Raw genomic sequence first — 18,995 nt, forward strand, 5'->3', positions numbered from 1 at the left:
AAATTACAGACACACTGCTTGTCAAGATTTTTCATAAGCAAGTACCAAATATCCTTAGCTTCAGCTTGTCACAATCGTGGGAGTTCTAACTGGACAATGTTCAAAAGGCATTCATGTAGTAAGGCAAAAATTTTTTCGGACGCAAGTTGTCAAAGTTGTATGGAGGATGGTGAACACATACAGTCACTTTCTATTCCATTGTCCAGCCTTTGTAAGACTGAGATTCAAACATCTCGGCAGTCTTATCTTCGGCGAACCAGGAGACATAGCCAGACATGGCTAACTGACATTAGTCGTCTCAACAAATTTGGGGCCGACTTAAAAGGCTTTGTCAATTTGTAAGGGTCTTATGTTCTAATATTTAGAAGTTTGTAGGTACCACAATAAACCGGCGTTCTAACCTGCCCAAGTGAGATCCTTCTTAGAATCAACCTTTTAACCTAACCTAACCTAACCTACCTTCGGCGAACCAGCAGACATATCCGAAACTGACATAAGCCGTCTCAACAAATATCTGGCAGGCTCAAAGTGTTTCATCGATCTACATACATCAGTCTTATGATCAGATATACATATAAGAACTTCAGGGAGCACAACCTACCGGCGTTCTAAGCTGCCCAAATGAGATCCCTCGTAATCTAACCTAACCTAAGTACCAAATATTACTACATGCATTAGGAATGTCGGCATTGGAATTTATAATTAATTTCTAGAGCAATTTTTGGTAATCTCATTTAAAGGAAAAAAATTAAATGTTGAGAGTGACATACCCACCCAATTACGGTGCGCGTTTTGAAGTTATCCATCAAATTCAGGTTAAACCGCCCCCGAACTAGTAAGGGATTTTATGAGCCATTTCTCGTTACAGAAATACTGACGGAAATTTTGACCTTTCAAGAGTGCCAAAAGAAGTACCAAATACTAATCTAAAGTACCTGGTAACACAATTCAATACCGAATACACTATTAATTTTAAATTAAACCAAAGCGTGAAGAGCCAAGTCTATAGAGGGTTGACAAATTTTAAAGAATAAATCTTAATTACCCCTAACATGCAATTGAATTCAAAGGAAATCATAAAATATGAGAAATACACACGGTGGAGATATTTTGAAAATTCAATGGCTCCAGCGATTTGGTACATGATTGTACATGAATTTATTTCCGGTGACTGACTTATTGAACAGTCCTTTATATTGTAGCTTAACAACTCAAATGCCAAAGTTTAAATTATAACCCACTTTTTAATACCTCAGAAGCTTAGATTTATTCAGTACGAAAGGGGAAGCGATTAGAGGGTTACAAACCTTTGGAAGAATACTTTTCTGTAGACATTAGTAAGTTTAATAGATTCGAAGCACTTAGCCATGACAGCTTTCTTCCAAACTTACATACTTAGTTATATCAAGTTCATGAAAACAATCGATCCAATGCGGTTTGCAGCTGTGCATTATTATATTTGTCACCGTCAACGTTGTGACACACTTAAACGTTTGCGGCAATATGCATTCAAAAGAGAAATATCAATAATCGAACGCACCACAAACAAATCCAAGTGAAGCTAAGATTCCTACTGCAGCTGATTGCAAACAAAATTATTCGAGTGTGTCAAGAAAACAGAGCGGGTGAGCGGAATTGAAGCTACAATGGGAGTGGGAATCATGCGATAGAGGAAAATGCTGTCGCTAGCAGATCAGAAGCGGCAATAATGGGTGGGGCGACAGACGGCTCCAGCAATAATTTGAACATTGTTGCAGTTTGCATATTGGAATTTTGTAATGTGACCGGCGTCAGTTAAGCGGAACGAAGCGGCGGTCGGCGCTGTGTGGTGAACAGTTTTCGGGATGAAAGTGCGTACGTATGTCATTGAAGTGTGAGTCATGAATGGCAAAATTACACAAAATGAAAATGCAATAAAGACATTTCAAAAAATACGAGTATGGAGAGAGAGAGAGAGCGGTTGTGAGTAGATAAGATTCTACATATACGGAAGTCAGCTTTACTAACATCAAAGTTACTAGAAAATATTGCAAAATAAGTGCAATTAGATGATAAGGTATGCATGTGTTTTAGGATATACCCTATATGGTAGGGTGTTTAAGTTAAAAAATGAAGGAAACGGTTCCCAAAATTTGCTGTTCAAGGCGTCATCAACTACAAGATGTCATAAAATGTTGGACAACCTGAAAACTGTTATGAAATCGAAGCTGCACTTTAGCTAATCTTAGATAAGACTCTATATCTGCATAAAACAGTAAACCTAAAATCTTTAATAGTCTTTAAAGAAGTTGCTTGAACAGACTTACATACAGGCGATAACCTTCACAGGGTCTTAAATGTTATACGTAATGTAAATTTATAACTAATGTAAATACTGTGACAAAAGAGTACCCGGAAACTGTAATTTAACTTCTCTGGGTAAATGACTAGGACTGTTCTTAATTACTATGCCAAATATAAGCGCGATATGTCAACCAGTAGTGTGTTGCGATTTTTACAATCTATGAAAGTATACAACAAAGAATTTGTCTCAAATTTTGTATTTATAACCAAATGTCGAGTGCAGAAACGTTGATTCAGTTTTATCAAAAACACAAGATTACGAGTGGTACAAAGCCTTCAAAGACTGTCGAGAGATCGTTGAATACATGCCTCATTCTGGACGACTTTCGAACTCTTCAACTGATGAAAATATTAAAAAAAGTGATCGTCAGGCAAGTGTTAGAGAGTTGGCAAGAGAGCTCCACATTTCTTGCGAGTCCGTTCGAATGATTTTGATGGATATTTTGAGTATGAAACGCGTTCTTGCTCGACTCGTACCGATAGAGCTGAGTTTTTTTCAAAAATAGTACCGTAAACAGTTCACTTGATGTATCATGAATTTGTTCCTGAGAGGCAGACCGTCAATAAGGAGTTCTATTTGCTAATGTTGAGGCGTTTGTGTGAGAACATTCGTCGAAAATGACCGGAATTTTGGAAGAACAATTCAAGGATTTTACACTATGATAATGCACCATCGCATCGATCCACGATTCTGACTGAATTTAAAGCCAAAAACGGCATGGATATCATCGACCAACCACCGTATTCACTGGATTTGGCTCCCTATAACTTTTTCTCATTCCCCAAACTGGAATTGCCGCTCCGTGAAACCCGTTTTCAGTCGATCGAAGAAACAAAACAAAATTCGCTGCCGAAACTGAAGATCATCCCAAAAAGTGCTTATGAAAGTGTTTCGAGGACTGGAAAATTCGTTGGCATAAGTATATTACATCTGCTGGGGATTACTTTGAAGACGACAAATATTCGGGTACATTTTTGTCACCATGTATACTTTATAAGGTCAATCAGAATTTGATAAATTTTAAAATCGTAAATATCACTTGTATTTTAATTATAAGAAGTAAAGCAATTAAGATTTATATGAAATTTTTTCCCGTTAACTGCTAATAAGGCTTTCAAATTTTTACGAATGGGTTATATACGCACTAACAGGCAACACTTTGAACTAGAATATAATTACGCATGCATAAGTCTATAGCACGTATAATATATAAGTATCTTTCAGCTGTTTTACTTCACCAACACTTTTTCACACTAACGTACAACAAAAACTAAACAGAAACGATTGGAATCACTGTCACACAACAAAGTTTATTTTATATGTCACACAAAATCGATATTTGTACACACAAAAAAAATTATAATAGACCAAATCAAAACATTTTCGACAAACAAAAAACCTACACAGTTGATGTGTCAGTCATGTCCTGGCCTCACCTCCGCCGCGAGTAGTGTGCGTCAGAGGCAAAACCACAAAAAACACCACAAGACATAGTGGCACAGCTCCTGGAGGCTAAGCAAACAAGCACGACCGAAAACACAGCTATTCATGCCAGCACACACCCATGAAACCAAACGCGACACAAAGCGTTGCAGCACACCTTAGCCGGTGACACCGCGACAAGATTCACACCAACCGCAATAAACCGCACCACCACGCCGCACCAACAGCTAATGCATTATTTAGGTTTTCATTAACAGCGTATGCGCTTAGGTTGGTCGTCAGCGATTTACTTCGAATGGCTTCCCTACTTATGTATGTATGTATTTATTTATGTATACTCGTATGATAAATTTAGGGTCACAAGGTGAACTATCTTTTGGATTGCTCCTCTTCTTGACTATTATTGCGTCGCGTCGCGTCGCGATTTAACCGACATCGGTGTACCAAACTCACGTTCTCTGCTGCTTACTTTTTTGTTTTTGTTTTGAAAGAAAACACAGATTTACTGTTTACTGTTGCTCAATAACGTTTCGTTGGCGCGCGCTCAACTGATACATCCACACGATTCTACTACTGGCAATCAACTGACAACTAAAGCGATGGCGCACAACGAAGCTTGAATAATTCAGGGCACTTGCAGATGTGCTCATGCACGAATATGGCTTTGTGGAGGCGAGCGCCAGCGTATCATGCAGCGTGTGTTCTGGTCAAAACCAACCGAAGTCAAGTCGATGTTTTCATCGTCAACGAGGATGAGTGAATTTTGAGCTGTTTTAATATTTGTTGTCGTTATTCCGGTACAGTGGATCGCCTCAGCGTGAAAAGGCGATTTATGGTACAACAGTTAAGTGTTGCGATAATTTACATGAACTTGCAAAATTTTTGTTTGGCATTATAAGTAAATCAAGTTAAAAGATAAGAATATACGCAATTCCTTCAAAGGTCGAGGGCTTATAATTTCATTGATCGCTAACGGGTCGATCGAAATTGTTGCTCTATTTAGCACTTATGAAAATTTTAATAACACATCTTCGGTGTTCCAGAAAGGTTTATATTGAAAAAACCAAAATATATTATTAGACCCTGAACAGGGTATATTAAGTTTGCTACGAAATTTTTAACACGCCAATTTTCAATGACCCTGTGCAGAATTTTGGCTAGAATTTCGGTAGTTGAAACTTGTCTTCGAGCTTCTCGAACGTTGCTGATTGATTGGCGTAAGCCTCTGATGTAACATACTCTAAGTGAAAATAATCCAGAGGTGATAAATCGCATAATCTTTGCGACCATTTGACTCGGTCATTTCACGAAACTAACAAGCCGCCGAACTTGGCACGCAATTTGTCTATGTTTGGACATGAAACACCACCATCTTGTTGGAAGCATAGATCTTCCGCGTCGATTTCAGCAAATTCCGAAAAAAAAGTCGGCCAACATCGTCTTATAACGCTCGCTATTGATGGTATGGATTTTCTGCCTCATTTTGAAAGAAAAAATGCAATTGCGTTTCTTGAACCACAGGAGGATTTGACACAGCTCAATAGCGACAATTTTGTTTGTTGACGAAGCCATTAAGCCAGAACTGAGCATCGTCTGAGAAAATGAACGAAGGAAGTGAATTTGTGCAATAACCTTGGACAATTTCCAAACGTTGTTCCAAAATGAAATGTAACATGATGAAATGGCAAACCTTACTGAACACACAGACAAAATTTTAAACAAACCCGTAATCCGTAAAACATGACCAATACGAGCTATCAAAACCGCGTCATCTCTATTGGTACACTCTGTACATTCATAGATTTTATCTCTGACTTATCAACTTTCTATATGTTGTTTTTGTGAATATATTAAAACTATATTCTATATAACGATAGAATTAGCTTCATGCATAATGAACTCTAAACTTATAAAGAAAGTATTTGGTTTGCATCTGATAAAGCTATGACATCATTCCCAACGTATTGCTCATTATCTAATTATTTGATTTCTAATTGGACTCATGACTCAATAAAAGTTTTCAACTGAGAAGTGAGTAAAAATAAATTCGAATTCGCTTCGAGATGCAGCCATCAATTAATCGGTTATTTTTTCAGACAGTAAATCATTATTTCTCGATTTTTTGAATTGTAGTGGATTAGTCAAAAGGGGGTCTCTCATCCGAGGCTTGTTGTTCTGTTCATTGGTATAAGTCACTCATAATTCCCGTCCTGTTACATGGTGCAGAAACTTGGACGATGACAACAACCGATGAGTCGACGTTGCGAGTTTTCGAGAGAAAAGCTCTAAAGATCCCTTTACGCGTTGGCCACGGTTATCGCATATGGAACGATGAGCTGTTATACGACGACGTTAACATACATAGTTCAGCGAATTAAGAGTTACGCCGGCTAGGTCATGTTGTCCGAATGGACGAAAATAATCCAGCTCTGAAAGTATTCGACAGTACCCGCTGGGAGAAGCAGAGGAAGAGGAAGACCTCCACTCCGTTGGAAGGACCAGGTGGAGAAGGATCTGGCCTCGCTTGGAATATACAATTGGCGCCACGTAGCGAAAAGAAGAAACGACTGGCGCGCTGTTGTTAACTCGGCTATAATCGCGTAAGCGGTATCTACGCCAGTAAAGAAGAAGAAGTGGATTAGTCATATACACCTAATCCTGGTTTTATACGGTTTTTTACGCTTTTAGTTAGTAGTGTCACGTCTTCTCCGGGGTAAACTCCTAAAGAACAGAACCGATTTGAGTAAAATTTAGCCAACAGTGTTCAGTTTGATCCCACTTAAAAGATAGGATCGCCTACATCTCAATTATTTCAATAGTAAAACCAATTCATAAAAAAATATTTGTATCAATATTCCTCAAAATCAAACCTCAAGTACAATCCCTTGGATTCTTATACTGCCTTTCTCCGTAAATGATATTTTCACTATAATGCATAGTTTAGTGTATGGCCGGATCTATTACTATAAGTTTGTATATTTTTTTTAAATTATTTTTGACTATTACTTTTCCTCTTAAACACACTGTATCTCTACATTTGCGCTACTCACCAGAATATTTTCTGCACTTTACGGAATTTCTCCTCCTGCAATTACTAAAGCACCAGTACTGGAGTGAAACCAATCGTTCTCAAATACGAATTGTTGTTGTTTTGAATAATGTGAGATTGCAATGGGCAATCGGAGAAAACAGGTGGGTGAATGTTGTGTTAATATTCAACTATCCGGGCGCCGACGAACGAAGAAGGAAACTACATGCAAAGGCCTTAAGTAGGAGCCGAGTAGATTCTTTACTCTTCCATGGCCGTCGGCGAACCGTTTGCGTGCTAAAGGAGTGCGCATGCTCGCTAAAGCTAGCGTTTCATCGCTGTAAAGGTGCCCACTGTATTGCCGATGGAAGTGGACTCATAGTTTGGCCAAACAGAAATGCTATAAAAGTGGCAAAACAGATGGGATATTATTCACAACAGCTGCCATTCTCGATTTCCTTTATTACACATTCGGTTATATTTACAAATACTTTGTGTGTTTACGCATAAACGAGTGAATTCATCGAATCCGCTTGTTTTTCGTTATGAATTACTTAAATATGCGAATTAAAATAAACAACAACGGCAAAACCATAACATTAACGCAATATTAAAAACTCAAAAAGCATAAATGTTAACTTCGCTTGCTCCGAAGGTATAATACCCTTCACAAATAAAAAAGTTTACATACAAGAACTTGATTTTGATCGTTCAGATCGTTCAAGGGAACAAGAAAAAATCACACGGAGCCAAATCTGGTGATTACGGTGGTTGAGCGATGGTAGTCATTGCGTTTTTGGCTTTCAATTCGGACGCAATCGTGCCCTTATGGGATAGTGCATTATCATTGTGTAAAATCCATGAACTTGATTTTGATCGTTTCGGTCGTTTTCGACGGATGTTCCCTCGCAAACGTCTCAATGCTGTCAAAAAGAATTCCTTATTTACCGTCTGCCTTTCCGGAACAAATTCATGATGCACCAAACCACGAATATACAAAAAAATCCTGAGCATCACCTTATTTTTTGAACGGCTTTGAAATGTTTTTTTTTTTTTTTTTTGGTTTCAGCTCGTTTTTTTCCTCCATTCCGATGATTGTTGACATGTCAAATGCATGCATCTCAAACTCATAAACCCATGTCTCATCAGCAGTTATAATGCTCCCCATGAGTGTGGGATCGAAATTCGCACGATTAAGCATGTCAAAAGAGACCTGTTTACGATATCCTTTTCAAAAAAAAAATCAGCTTTATCGAGACGAGTCGAGCAAGAACGCGTTTCATACCCAAATAATCCACCAAAATCATTCGAACAAAGTAGCGAGCTATTTCTAACTCTCTTGCCATCTCTCTAACACTTGTCTGACGGTTTTCAAGTTCCTTCACTTTTTTAATATTTTCATCAGTTGAAGAGTTCCAAGGCCGTTCAGAACAAAGGCATGCCTTCAACGATCTCTCGACCGTCTTCGAAGGCTTAGTACCACTCGTAGACTTGTGTTTCTGATAAAACTGAATCACCGTAAGCCTTTTCGAACATTCACAACCATTCCGCACACAAAATTTGTTTGGAAATACAATATTTGAGACAAATTCTTTGTTCAATATTTTCCATTGTGAAAATCGCAACCCAGTACTAAGGAGTACCGACTTAAGCAGCTGCTATAAACAAACTGGTTGACAGATCGCGCTCAAATTTGCCATAGTTTAAGAACAGTCCTACCAACTTAGCAAAATACATTTTTTTTGTTTTGAAATATCATTTACCCGGGGAACTTAAATTACAATTTCCGGGACCTTTTTTCACAATGTATACATATATACTTTTTAGGAGCTCTGTCATTACCTTCTGGGTGTTATAAACTTCGTGCCAAACCTGTTCTTTTATTGTAAAAATAAAATCCGAGATTAAAGTTTTTTGTAATCTGTAATCTTTGCAGTCTGCTACTTTTTTCATATATAAGTACATACCTACATTTGTATGTATATAGTATATATGCATTGCTTTAGTCATTATTATCGGGAAGCGCCCTTTATCGGAAGGGCGGTGAAAAAATATGAAATAATTTTGTAAAAGGTATGTATGTAGAATTGAAAATAAAGTGTCAGCATTTTATATCCGATCAGAGTACTTATGCCACCCAATCAATATGCAATATATATATTTAAATATATAATTAACATAAATTTGTAATATAATCTCATTAAACGCCAACAGGTGCAGCTTTGGAAATCTCATCGTGCTGTAAAAATAACCAGACTGGGCTTTCATCGACTTTTTGTTGGGTCAGATCAAACTAGCACATATATACATACCTATGTATATCTCTCGAATGTAAGCTTTCATAAGCTTATTTAAGGGTTACATGGGCTTACGGGTTTCAAAAAATCGAATTTTTATTGTCTTCTATTCTTCAACACCGCTATAATATTATCCTAAATTCAAGTTGATTCGAGTATTAGTTTCGGAGATACAGCCTTGAGAGCTAGTGTGCTCAAGGCTAGCTAGGCTAAGTATGCTGTCTTTAAACGCGTTTTTCTCGAAACTGTGCTTTTGAAGTCGGTTGGCACGATTTCTCGAGAACTACACAGCCGATCTTCATGCAATTTTTCATAGATCTTTGAGATACAATTCTTAAAGTTTTGAACGAAGGATTTTTTTCGATTACAACTATTTGAAAAATAAAATGTCGCGAAAAAAACTGAGAATTGGATTTTTCAGTAAACATAATTTTAATTTTTTTGTGTAAAAATTTCGGTGAACATAATTTTAATTTTTTTTGTAAAAATGTCTGGCAAATGATGATCCTGTAAAGAGTCATACTGCCAACTCGGGCGCATCTTTTTTCCAAAGGGTCGCCAGAAATGGCGTCGCAATAGTCGAGTTTAAAGTATTATTTTCTAAAATTTTCAGAATTTCTTTGTTAGTAGTGTATGTTTGAAATAATAAAAAACATTTAATAAAATACATATTTAATTTTTATATGAGAAAAAATTGTTGAAAAAAAGTTGTTTTTTACACGAGGAAACCAATGAAACCCTAAACATAGTTATTGGGTTATTTGGTAAACAAGAACAACAAACCAATGGATATTCAACGGAACGAAATTGTCGTGGTCTCTAGTTCTAAAATTATTGAGTGAAACCCTATTCAGAGTGCGTAACGTCACGGATACTCCACAACAGTAATAAAAAGAAGCAACTGCCTTTGTCCATGCCATCGTATATCACTGGCTTTTAATTCGTTTTCTTTTTTCTCATAAATAAGATTTGCTGAATTAGCAACCTTAAGCAATTCATTGAAGATAGTCTCGGATATTTCCAACATTTACTAGTATGTATATATTTTTGGTTAGAATTGCAACGAGAGCATCATATATGTCATACTTTTTCATACTAGAACTTTTATACTCTCTCAACATGCTGCAAAGAGTATAGCAATTTGGTTACCTTAACAGCTATTTGCAGGCCGAAAACTAATCAAGATAGATGAAGAATTATATACTTGAAAATAACGACGCGAATAAATGATTTCCGGATATTTCGAATTTGGTAGGAAAGGCATATGAGGTTAAAAAAATTTTCAGCATTTCTTCCATAAGATCTTTCGCCAACGAATGTATTAAGTGTTCGGCTGCACACGAACTTAGCTCTTCCTTACTTACTTTATTCGCTAATGTGCTGTTTATGGTTGTGTTCATCACCATCGGTCAAGCTTATCAGTTGATATTAATTTCATATATAAGTATATATTTTATATATACGCAATTTGAGAAGTGATAATTGCTTATTATAATTATATGTTAAGGTAAATGATCTACTATTATATTTTTATCAAATGGTTGCTTATACGAAATCAGTAAATGTATTATCAAACAAAGGTATATTCTGCATGTCTGTTGGCACATATGTAAATATGTCGATGTTAACGGTATATTAGATACATATATTATTAAACGAACTGTTACCTAGAAGAACACAAAAAATGTTACACGAGCACCAGCAACTCGGTGTCCTTCGTGTGTCCTCATCGCAACACTTCCGAGCACGAGTTACTGCGAACAAAGTTTCCTAGTGTCTCTTAGTTTCAAAATTTATTGCTTATTGGAAAAGTGTCAATAAATAAGAACTGTGTGCTTATTGGAATTCGGATTTGGTGCCAACCGTCTTTTCCTTAATACTTATGGGTTACATTTTTAAAATATTCTTTGATTATTATTACTTCCAGTAATGTTTAATAGAACTTAACCAAGCACAACCTAATAATTTCAAAGTAAAAAATATCAATAATCAACTCCACATTGCATTGACCTCTATCCACATTTAGGTGAACCAGCACGCAACGCACGCATTTCTTGGAGTAGCTATTTAATTAGGAAAGTGGTTACGTGTCAGGTATTGTCAAAAGTAAATAAAATTGTCAACTACATAGATACCAAAGTGCGTAAGCAATATGAATTTCTTCTTCTTTACTGGCGTAGGCACCGATTACGCGGGTATAGCCGGGTTAACAACAGCGCGTCAGTCGTTTCTTCTTTTCGCAAAGTGGCGCCAATTGGAGATTCCAAGCAAAGCCAAATCCTTCTCCACCTGATCTTTCCAACGGAGTGAAGGTCTTCCTCTTCCTCTGGTTCCCCTAGCGAATACTCTCAGAGCTGGAGTATTTTCATCCGCCCACTCATCAGATGCTGTCATCGTCCATGCCTCTGCACCATATAGCAGGACGGGGATGATGAGCGACTTGTAGAATTTGGTCTTTGTTTGTCGCGAGAAGACTTTACTTTTTAATTACCTACTCATTCTAAAGTAGCACCTGTTGGGAAGAGTGCTTATACCTTGGATTTCAAGGTTGATATTGTTGGTGGTGTTGATGCTGATTCCAAGGTATACGAAATTATCTATAAATTTAAAGTTATGACTGTCAACAGACATGCGAGTGAAGTCACGAACGCGATAACTGTTTGTTTGATGAGAAGAGATATTTCGTCTTGACCCCGTTCACAACCAGACCCATACTCTTCGCTTCTTTATCCAGTCTGGAGAAAGCAGAACTAACGTTGCGGTTATTGAGACTAATTATATCAATATCATAGTCGTAGGCCAGCAGCTCTATACTCATATAGAAGATTGTGCCTTCTCGATTCAGCTCTGCAGCTCGAATTATTTTATCCAGCAGTAGATTGAAGAAGTCGCACGATAGGGAGCCGTCTTGTCTGAAACTCGTTTGGTATCGAACGGCTTGGAGAGATCCTTCCCGTTCCTGACGGAGCTTTTGGTATTGCTCAACGTCACTTTACACAGCCATCGTCGTCGATCTTCTGCGCATGTTGAATATCTGGTCGGTTGTTGATTTTCCAGACCTAAAGCCGCACTGATAAGATTCAATCCACTTTAATAATTCACACAGTACGAACGATAAAGAGTGGCCATAGGAAAGAAGCGCAAATTCGGTAAGGGACTCATGATAGGAGAGAGACTCCGTCGCCGAGTCCTGGCTTTCAACACGGTGGATGAACGTAAAGCCACAATCCGCATCAAAGCGAAGTTCTTCAAAATATAGCTGATTTGCGCCACGCCCCGAAGGAAGAGAAGGACGATGTGATCAAAGATTTCTTCTATGAGCGCTAGGAGCACACCTATGAGAGCTGCCTTCGCCACGATGTCAAAATCATTCTTGGCGACTTAAACACCAGAGGGAGGCAATGAAGGTATTTTTCGCAAAACGGTCAGTAAACTTAGACTCCATGATGATCGACTTCGCCGGGGCATGAAATATGGTTATCTGTAGTACTAGATTCCAGCATATGAAAATTCATCAAGCTACCTGGCTGTCTCCGGATCGAAAAGTCACCAACCAAATCAATCATGTTGTGATTGACGGAAGACTCTAGTGTTTTAGACGTGCGTACGCTCAGCCAAGATACGCACCCGCCTCTGTGCAACAAAAAACTGACGTCAACAAACTCAAGGAAGGTTCGACGTCGAAAGGCTGCAATTACAACAGACAGATGAACGATTTTCTGCTGACTTGCACTTGTACTGATGAGAGCACTCATCAGCAAATCGGTATAAAAGGACCATGGGACGACATTTCAAACTCCTTACGTACAGCTGCGAACGAAACCATTGGTTTTCGGAAAAGGCAAAAGAACAGCTGGTACCATGAGGAGTGCCGTGCCGCAATGGATAGAAAACAGATTGCCTACCTCGGAACGCTACAACACGTACGAGTCATAGTGACAATTGCCCAGAGCACACTAAAATTATGGAGGGAACACTTTTCCAGTCTGTTAAATTGCAGTGAAAGCATAACACCAGCAGATGTTCCATTCCCCGTACATGAAGATGTTCGAATAGCAATTACTCGCCTGAAGAACCACAAAGCGGCGAGGCCTATGGACTGCCGGACGAGCTATTCAAGTACGGTGACGGAGAACTGATAAGGAGCATGCATCAGAGAGTGAGACCGTAGGATAAGCCTCCTCAACATCGCATATAAGGTTCCATCAATCATACTGTGTGAAAGATTAAAGCCCACCGTCAAACAAACGAGCCATTTCAAAAGCAAACTATTTTATCTTCCTCCTCTATCCCACCTTTGTCTGACATGGCTAAATGCCAATCGCTTATATATAATATACTTAAGAAAGTATTCGACGTTTTTTTCAGGGTGTTATCCATTACAAACTTAATATACTTTGTTAAGGGTATAAAAAAAACCACCTCTGCTCCATTGCGCGCCTTAAAATTTCCCCCTTTTCTGTAATCACACAGAAGCATGGTTAGGTAGGCAACACTTACAGCTGACTTTTGTTTTGAAGCATACCTTCAACTTTTTTCCAACCAAGTCTCTTACAATTTATTTTTTCTATTGAGGCGTTTTCTTATTCAAAATTATCCGTTCCAATAACCAAATAAAAATCTGCATTGAATTAAATTAAGGTCAAAATGTCCGCTGGTGCTAAAATAGCTTTAGCTCTTTCCGTTGGCTTTTCGGCGAGTGTTATTGGTTATGTACACTACAAACAGAGCAGCGACCGGTAAGTGTGATTACGACCGCTTGCGAATATATGAAGCATATATTTATATGTAATTGTACATAATCGAATTTAATTTTGTAATATGTTTAATGTTTTGTTTTAACAGTGCCCGCCTCCATGAAGGCGTCGTCCGCGATATCGAGCGTCAACAACGTCGCAAAACCGAGAATACATATCTCCTGCAAAAGCAAATCGACTTAACAAAGCAACTGAAGGATATGGAAAGCACAGAACAACACCCGGAAATTAATCAGAATTCTAATATACAATAAATATGTTAATATAGATTACATTATCAATAAAAAGAGTTAGTTCTAGGAAATCGTCGTTTTTATTAGATTAATTTGACTGAATGCATAGTGAAAAAGAGGATATCATCTGGATGATAAAAGCAGCTTCCCGCCACTTCACTTCGAAATCTAAAAACATTACAACAAAATTGGTGCATTTCTCGTTCAATAGCGTCCTTTTCGACCGTCACCACTACCGCCACCGCCACCGCCACCGCGACCTTCCCGACTTCGTGAACGGCGTCGATCGCGTGAACGAGAACGACGACGACGTGGGGAACGTGAACGGGAACGTGATCGTCGCCGACGAGAGTAAAGATATCTGAAAATATAAATTTTATATATTTATTGGCTATTTAATATTTTATTTTAATATTTTACCTTCGCAGTTCTCTTGAAATTGGTTTCAAATGCATGAAATTGCAAAACCCGGAACGTGTACATTCGCCCATCTCATATTGACGGCAACAAGCTTCGCGGAAGTCAGTAACAGGTGATAACTCTGAATATACCGGTCTCCCGCCGAACCAACGATTATTCAAATCATTCGCCGCCTTTTCAGCATCTTGTTCATGACGAAATTTAATGTACACGTTACCAACCAGGTGATCTCCTAAATTATCGCAAACATTCATCTCTTCGATTTCGCCATACTTATCTTCACACTCTACAAAAACATCTTCAAAGAAGTTATCATAATGTTCCTGCATTTCTTCATCCGAAACATTCGCTACTAAATGTGATCCATCGGCCGACTTGGCCGAGTTCTGGGGATTTACATAAAGATTTTGGAGTAGCACGGTTTGCGAAAACGTTGGCTTATTATGAATACGTGAACAACGGTCGCCATGGCGGCATGCACCGATTTTGAAGTAAAATGAACAATTTACTCTGCAACAAGAACACAAAATTAAAAATAAACTTGATTCACTTCATAAACATGGTCATACTCACTTATCCTTTTCGGTGCCGAAAATGGACGCCAGATATTCAGCCATGCTTGTATACTTCCCTTCCTAAATAGCTTCGCTTCAATAATTGAGCCCAATTTTTACGTTGAACAACCTATTTCTAAAAATTATATTTTTTGTTTTACTTTCACAGTTTATGATACATTAACAAATGATAATTTATAAAATAAAACTTACTTTTTATATGGCCGCTTCATCGGCTTTTGACAAATGTCAATATTACTTGTGAATCTTTCGGAGTTGTATTTAAAGGTTGGTAATACTGACGCCAAAACAGTGTTGCAAATTAACAAACTCGTGCCAAGTTTTAAATAGTATTTTACGAAATTTTAACAAAACCTTGTTGTTAATAATGGTACGTGATATTATGTTTGAATATATATTAGTAAATGGATTACAAATATTTATTATATATAATTACTAACTATTTTTTTTAATTATCTAATATAGTTTAAATATTTGAAAATGTTTGAATGTTTGAATGTTTGAAAACATGTACACCTGAATACCCGAAACTTCCTAATCAATTGAATTGCATTTTATAAAATATATTTTTAGTGCAATAAAACATACTAAAACCAAAATATATAAATAATTATTGTATTATATTGAGTAAGTCGAAAGCTGGATTTTAAATGACAACTTGAAGTAGTCAGACAGTTGCAACACTGGCATAAAATTTTTACTGCCATTTATAATTTCGGTGTGTTTCTTTTAACTTCTAGAATACTCCCAAGTTCATATTCGCAGAATACAAAAGGCTTCGAAATTAAAAGCAGCACGTTTTTCAAGTGAAATACTAAAATTGCATAAAACGAATATATTGATATATAGTTTTGTGGTGTTACTGAATTGCGAAGGATTTAAAGTAGAAATTAGTAATATCTGAAATGGAAAAGGTAATTTAATCACCATTAAAAAGATTAAAGTGATTTTATTTATAAATGATAATGTGAATACTCATCATTGTTCTTATAATTCTGTTTAGGTGAATGAACTTAAGGAAAGAGGAAATCGTGCACTTAATGCAGATAATTTTGATGAAGCTATTGCAGCGTACACTGAAGCCATTAATTTAGATAATAAAAATCATGTGTTGTACAGCAACAGATCTGCTGCATATGCGAAGGCCTGTAAATATGATAAAGCCTTAGAGGATGCTGAGAAAACAATATCCTTGAACCCAACATGGCCAAAGGGCTACTCACGTAAAGGTGCAGCAGCCGCAGGCCTGAAAAATTATCGGGCTGCTATGGAAGCTTATGAGGAAGGTAAGTGGCAGACTGAGTCATAATGTAGTAGGGGTATGTGGTTATAATTAACCGGCTCTTGTTTACACTGGTAGTATGCTAGAAAAAATTAAAGTTATCGATTAATATTTACCGCAGGTTTAAAACATGATCCTCAAAATGCGGTATTGCAACAAGGTATTCAAGAAGTCACTGCCACTGTACTACAGGCGATGTCGGGGCGTTTTCCAACACCCATGGATGTGGACCCACAGACACCGCCACCCAAGGCTCCTGAGCCTAAGCCAGCTGAACCCCCCAAACCTGCAGAGCCGAATGTGGATGACATGAACGAAGATGAACGCAAAAAGTATTTTGCAAAGAAAGAAAAGGAGGCTGGTAATGCTGCTTACAAAAAGAAAGATTTTGAAACAGCACTGAAACATTACCAAGCTGCTTTGGAGCACGATCCTACAGATATAACTTTTTACAATAACATAGCAGCCGTTTATTTTGAACGTAAACAATATAACGAGTGCATAAAAGAATGCGAAATGGGCATTGAAATTGGTCGAGAAAACCGTGCGGATTTCAAATTAATTGCTAAAGCGCTGGCGCGTATCGGCAATTCATACCGTAAAATGCAGGACTATAAGCAAGCGAAAGTGTATTTCGAAAAGGCCATGTCTGAACATCGTACTCCTGAGATTAAGACTTCGCTCAGTGAAGTGGAAGCGAAAATTAAGGAGGAAGAGAGGCGCGCTTATATTAACCCTGAATTAGCTGAGGTTGAAAAAGAAAAGGGAAATGAATTCTTCAAGAAGGGTGACTATAGTAATGCTGTAAAACATTACTCAGAAGCTATCAAACGTAATCCCGATGATCCGAAATTGTACAGCAATCGTGCCGCTTGTTACACCAAGTTGGCTGCTTTTGATCTGGGACTGAAGGATTGTGAAACTTGCATAAAATTGGATGACAAGTTTATCAAAGGTTACATTCGAAAGGGCAAAATTTTACAGGTTTGTTGTCATTCAATGTATATAATATTAATAATAATTTTTATGATTACATTTTTAACAATCCCATAGGGTATGCAAAAATCTTCAAAAGCTTCGTCAGCTTACCTCAAAGCCTTAGAAATCGATCCACAAAACGCTGAAGCGCTCGAAGGTTACCGCCAGTGTTCGATTTCGTATCAACGTAGTCCTGAGGATGTGATGAAGAACGCTTTAGGAGACCCAGAGGTACAACAAATTCTAAAGGATCCAGCAATGCGCGTTATTCTGGATCAAATGCAAACCGACCCGAAAGCGGCTAAAGAGTAAGTTTTATAAATTAATTTAAAAGTTTTTCATTTCGTTTATAATATTTATGTTTCGCATTTTTAGACATCTCCAAAACCCGGCGATAGCTGATAAAATAATGAAGCTGATTGAAGCGGGAATCGTTCAAATTCATTAAAAAATAAATTCTTCAACAGAATTACGAACAAGCGAAATAAAAACTAAAACCTAACTGACAGAAGTTAACGTACGTAGAATTGAAAGCGTTTAAAGAGTTGCACCAATAAAAAAACGACACATTTCCACGTCCTCCTCAATATTAAAACATAATACACATATATATATATATATATAATTAAATATACAAGAGATGATGTAGCTCTTATGCTTTTTCATAATTTTAAATAATCTTCCTCATATTAAAAAAGTCTATGCAAATCAGTTTTAGATTTATTTTTTACATGGCGTGTGTGGATTCCTGAGTTTTCTTACTTTATAAAATAATATAATCGTTTAGTTTTTAATTAAGTAATTGAGCAAAAATGTAATTTCTTAAATTGAAATAAAGAGATGTATACTTGCGCTTTTGTGGGTGCTAAATTAAAATAAATGTTTACAGTATATGAATTTGAGTGGTTGAAGTTGATATTATCAGTAATTATACCGACTCAAAAATAAATAAATGCTTTTTTTCATACAAATATAATCGGCATAATTAAGGAATATACTTTCAATGGTTTGTATGGGATATACTTATATAGAATTATTTGTACCAAAGGAACGGTGTAGAAGCATTATAAATTGACAGCTGTTGAAAGGAAACGCGAGTAAAATCCGTACTGACTTTATACATATGCCATAGGCTTTATGTACCTGTTAATTTACATGAAAAGTACCGTCACAGTGATAGCCGGAATTGGTTTATAACATGGGAATTGGCGAAATTGATTTATCTCTAATAAATTAATCATCATTGTTAACTAATTAGTCGTTTGAATCATATTTTGTTATTTAGCCATTATGCTGGTAAATCTTATTAAATACCTGCTTTTAATGTTTACTTTGCGAATTAATGTGTAGATGAATTTTAACGAATAATTTATACATCCTATTATATTATGTTAGAGTTAAAACCTCTTATCATTTTGAGCTCGCCGACTAAAATATATAAATGGAAAAAACGACAATTTCGTTTCACAATTTATTTGGAATTTTACAGTAAAATCCGTAGGTCCTGATGTCAACACTATTTTAGGAACACTACAAAATAGTTGGTTCAGCAAACGAAGGGATTTTAAGAATATTCAAAATTGTATAGGGTATGAAAGTCGAATAAATGTCAATTAAATAGTCGATAAATTTTCAATC

At 37.0% G+C, this 18,995-nt stretch overlaps 4 protein-coding genes across 7 annotated transcripts in view; 2 read left to right on the plus strand and 2 right to left on the minus strand.

Annotated features, from left to right (window-relative positions):
* Positions 1 to 4,377, minus strand: part of LOC126753303 (androgen-induced gene 1 protein) — a 28,653-nt gene extending 24,276 nt beyond the window's left edge. The window contains exon 1 of one of the 4 annotated variants that reach the window (XM_050464644.1): positions 4,257 to 4,377. The gene's annotated coding sequence lies outside the window, so the exon portion shown is untranslated. Of the gene's footprint in view, positions 1 to 3,780; positions 3,880 to 4,125; positions 4,208 to 4,240 lie in introns of those variants that run through there. The other 3 variants (XM_050464642.1, XM_050464646.1, XM_050464645.1) reach the window with 3 other exon arrangements.
* Positions 4,378 to 13,592: 9,215 nt separating this feature from the next.
* Positions 13,593 to 14,173, plus strand: LOC126753320 (protein PET117 homolog, mitochondrial). The gene is made up of 2 exons (XM_050464675.1): positions 13,593 to 13,851; positions 13,958 to 14,173. The coding sequence occupies exons 1-2, from the start codon at positions 13,760 to 13,762 to the stop codon at positions 14,121 to 14,123; spliced, it is 258 nt and encodes an 85-aa protein (XP_050320632.1). The 5' UTR covers positions 13,593 to 13,759; the 3' UTR covers positions 14,124 to 14,173.
* LOC126753305 (splicing factor U2af 38 kDa subunit) lies at positions 14,164 to 15,447 on the minus strand. The gene is made up of 4 exons (XM_050464650.1): positions 15,290 to 15,447; positions 15,096 to 15,212; positions 14,523 to 15,032; positions 14,164 to 14,463 (listed from the first exon to the last, which is right to left on the minus strand). The coding sequence occupies exons 2-4, from the start codon at positions 15,137 to 15,139 to the stop codon at positions 14,307 to 14,309; spliced, it is 711 nt and encodes a 236-aa protein (XP_050320607.1). The 5' UTR covers positions 15,140 to 15,212; positions 15,290 to 15,447; the 3' UTR covers positions 14,164 to 14,306.
* A 355-nt stretch (positions 15,448 to 15,802) lies between these two features.
* On the plus strand, positions 15,803 to 17,908 carry LOC126753274 (stress-induced-phosphoprotein 1). The gene is made up of 5 exons (XM_050464601.1): positions 15,803 to 16,011; positions 16,101 to 16,383; positions 16,501 to 17,363; positions 17,433 to 17,665; positions 17,733 to 17,908. Exons 1-5 carry the CDS (start codon positions 16,003 to 16,005, stop codon positions 17,803 to 17,805), a joined length of 1,461 nt encoding a protein of 486 aa, XP_050320558.1. The 5' UTR covers positions 15,803 to 16,002; the 3' UTR covers positions 17,806 to 17,908.
* Positions 17,909 to 18,995: the final 1,087 nt, after the last annotated feature.

The sequence above is a fragment of the Bactrocera neohumeralis genome, chromosome 3 (assembly GCF_024586455.1).
Source record: "Bactrocera neohumeralis isolate Rockhampton chromosome 3, APGP_CSIRO_Bneo_wtdbg2-racon-allhic-juicebox.fasta_v2, whole genome shotgun sequence".
Classification (NCBI taxonomy): domain Eukaryota; kingdom Metazoa; phylum Arthropoda; class Insecta; order Diptera; family Tephritidae; genus Bactrocera; species Bactrocera neohumeralis.

What these genes read in the sequence shown, in the direction of transcription:
- LOC126753305 (XM_050464650.1), bottom strand. Translation starts at nt 15,139, where the DNA reads ATGGCTGAATATCTGGCGTCCATTTTCGGCACCGAAAAGGATAA. An exon ending in TTCGGCACCGAAAAGGATAA is followed by an intron (nt 15,033 to 15,095) that starts GTGAGTATGACC and finishes TTCTTGTTGCAG; the next exon opens with AGTAAATTGTTCATTTTACT. An exon ending in ATTTCAAGAGAACTGCGAAG is followed by an intron (nt 14,464 to 14,522) that starts GTAAAATATTAA and finishes TTATATTTTCAG; the next exon opens with ATATCTTTACTCTCGTCGGC.
- LOC126753320 (XM_050464675.1), top strand. Translation starts at nt 13,760, where the DNA reads ATGTCCGCTGGTGCTAAAATAGCTTTAGCTCTTTCCGTTGGCTTTTCG. An exon ending in TACAAACAGAGCAGCGACCG is followed by an intron (nt 13,852 to 13,957) that starts GTAAGTGTGATT and finishes TTGTTTTAACAG; the next exon opens with TGCCCGCCTCCATGAAGGCG.
- LOC126753274 (XM_050464601.1), top strand. An exon ending in TATGGAAGCTTATGAGGAAG is followed by an intron (nt 16,384 to 16,500) that starts GTAAGTGGCAGA and finishes TATTTACCGCAG; the next exon opens with GTTTAAAACATGATCCTCAA. An exon ending in GACCCGAAAGCGGCTAAAGA is followed by an intron (nt 17,666 to 17,732) that starts GTAAGTTTTATA and finishes TCGCATTTTTAG; the next exon opens with ACATCTCCAAAACCCGGCGA.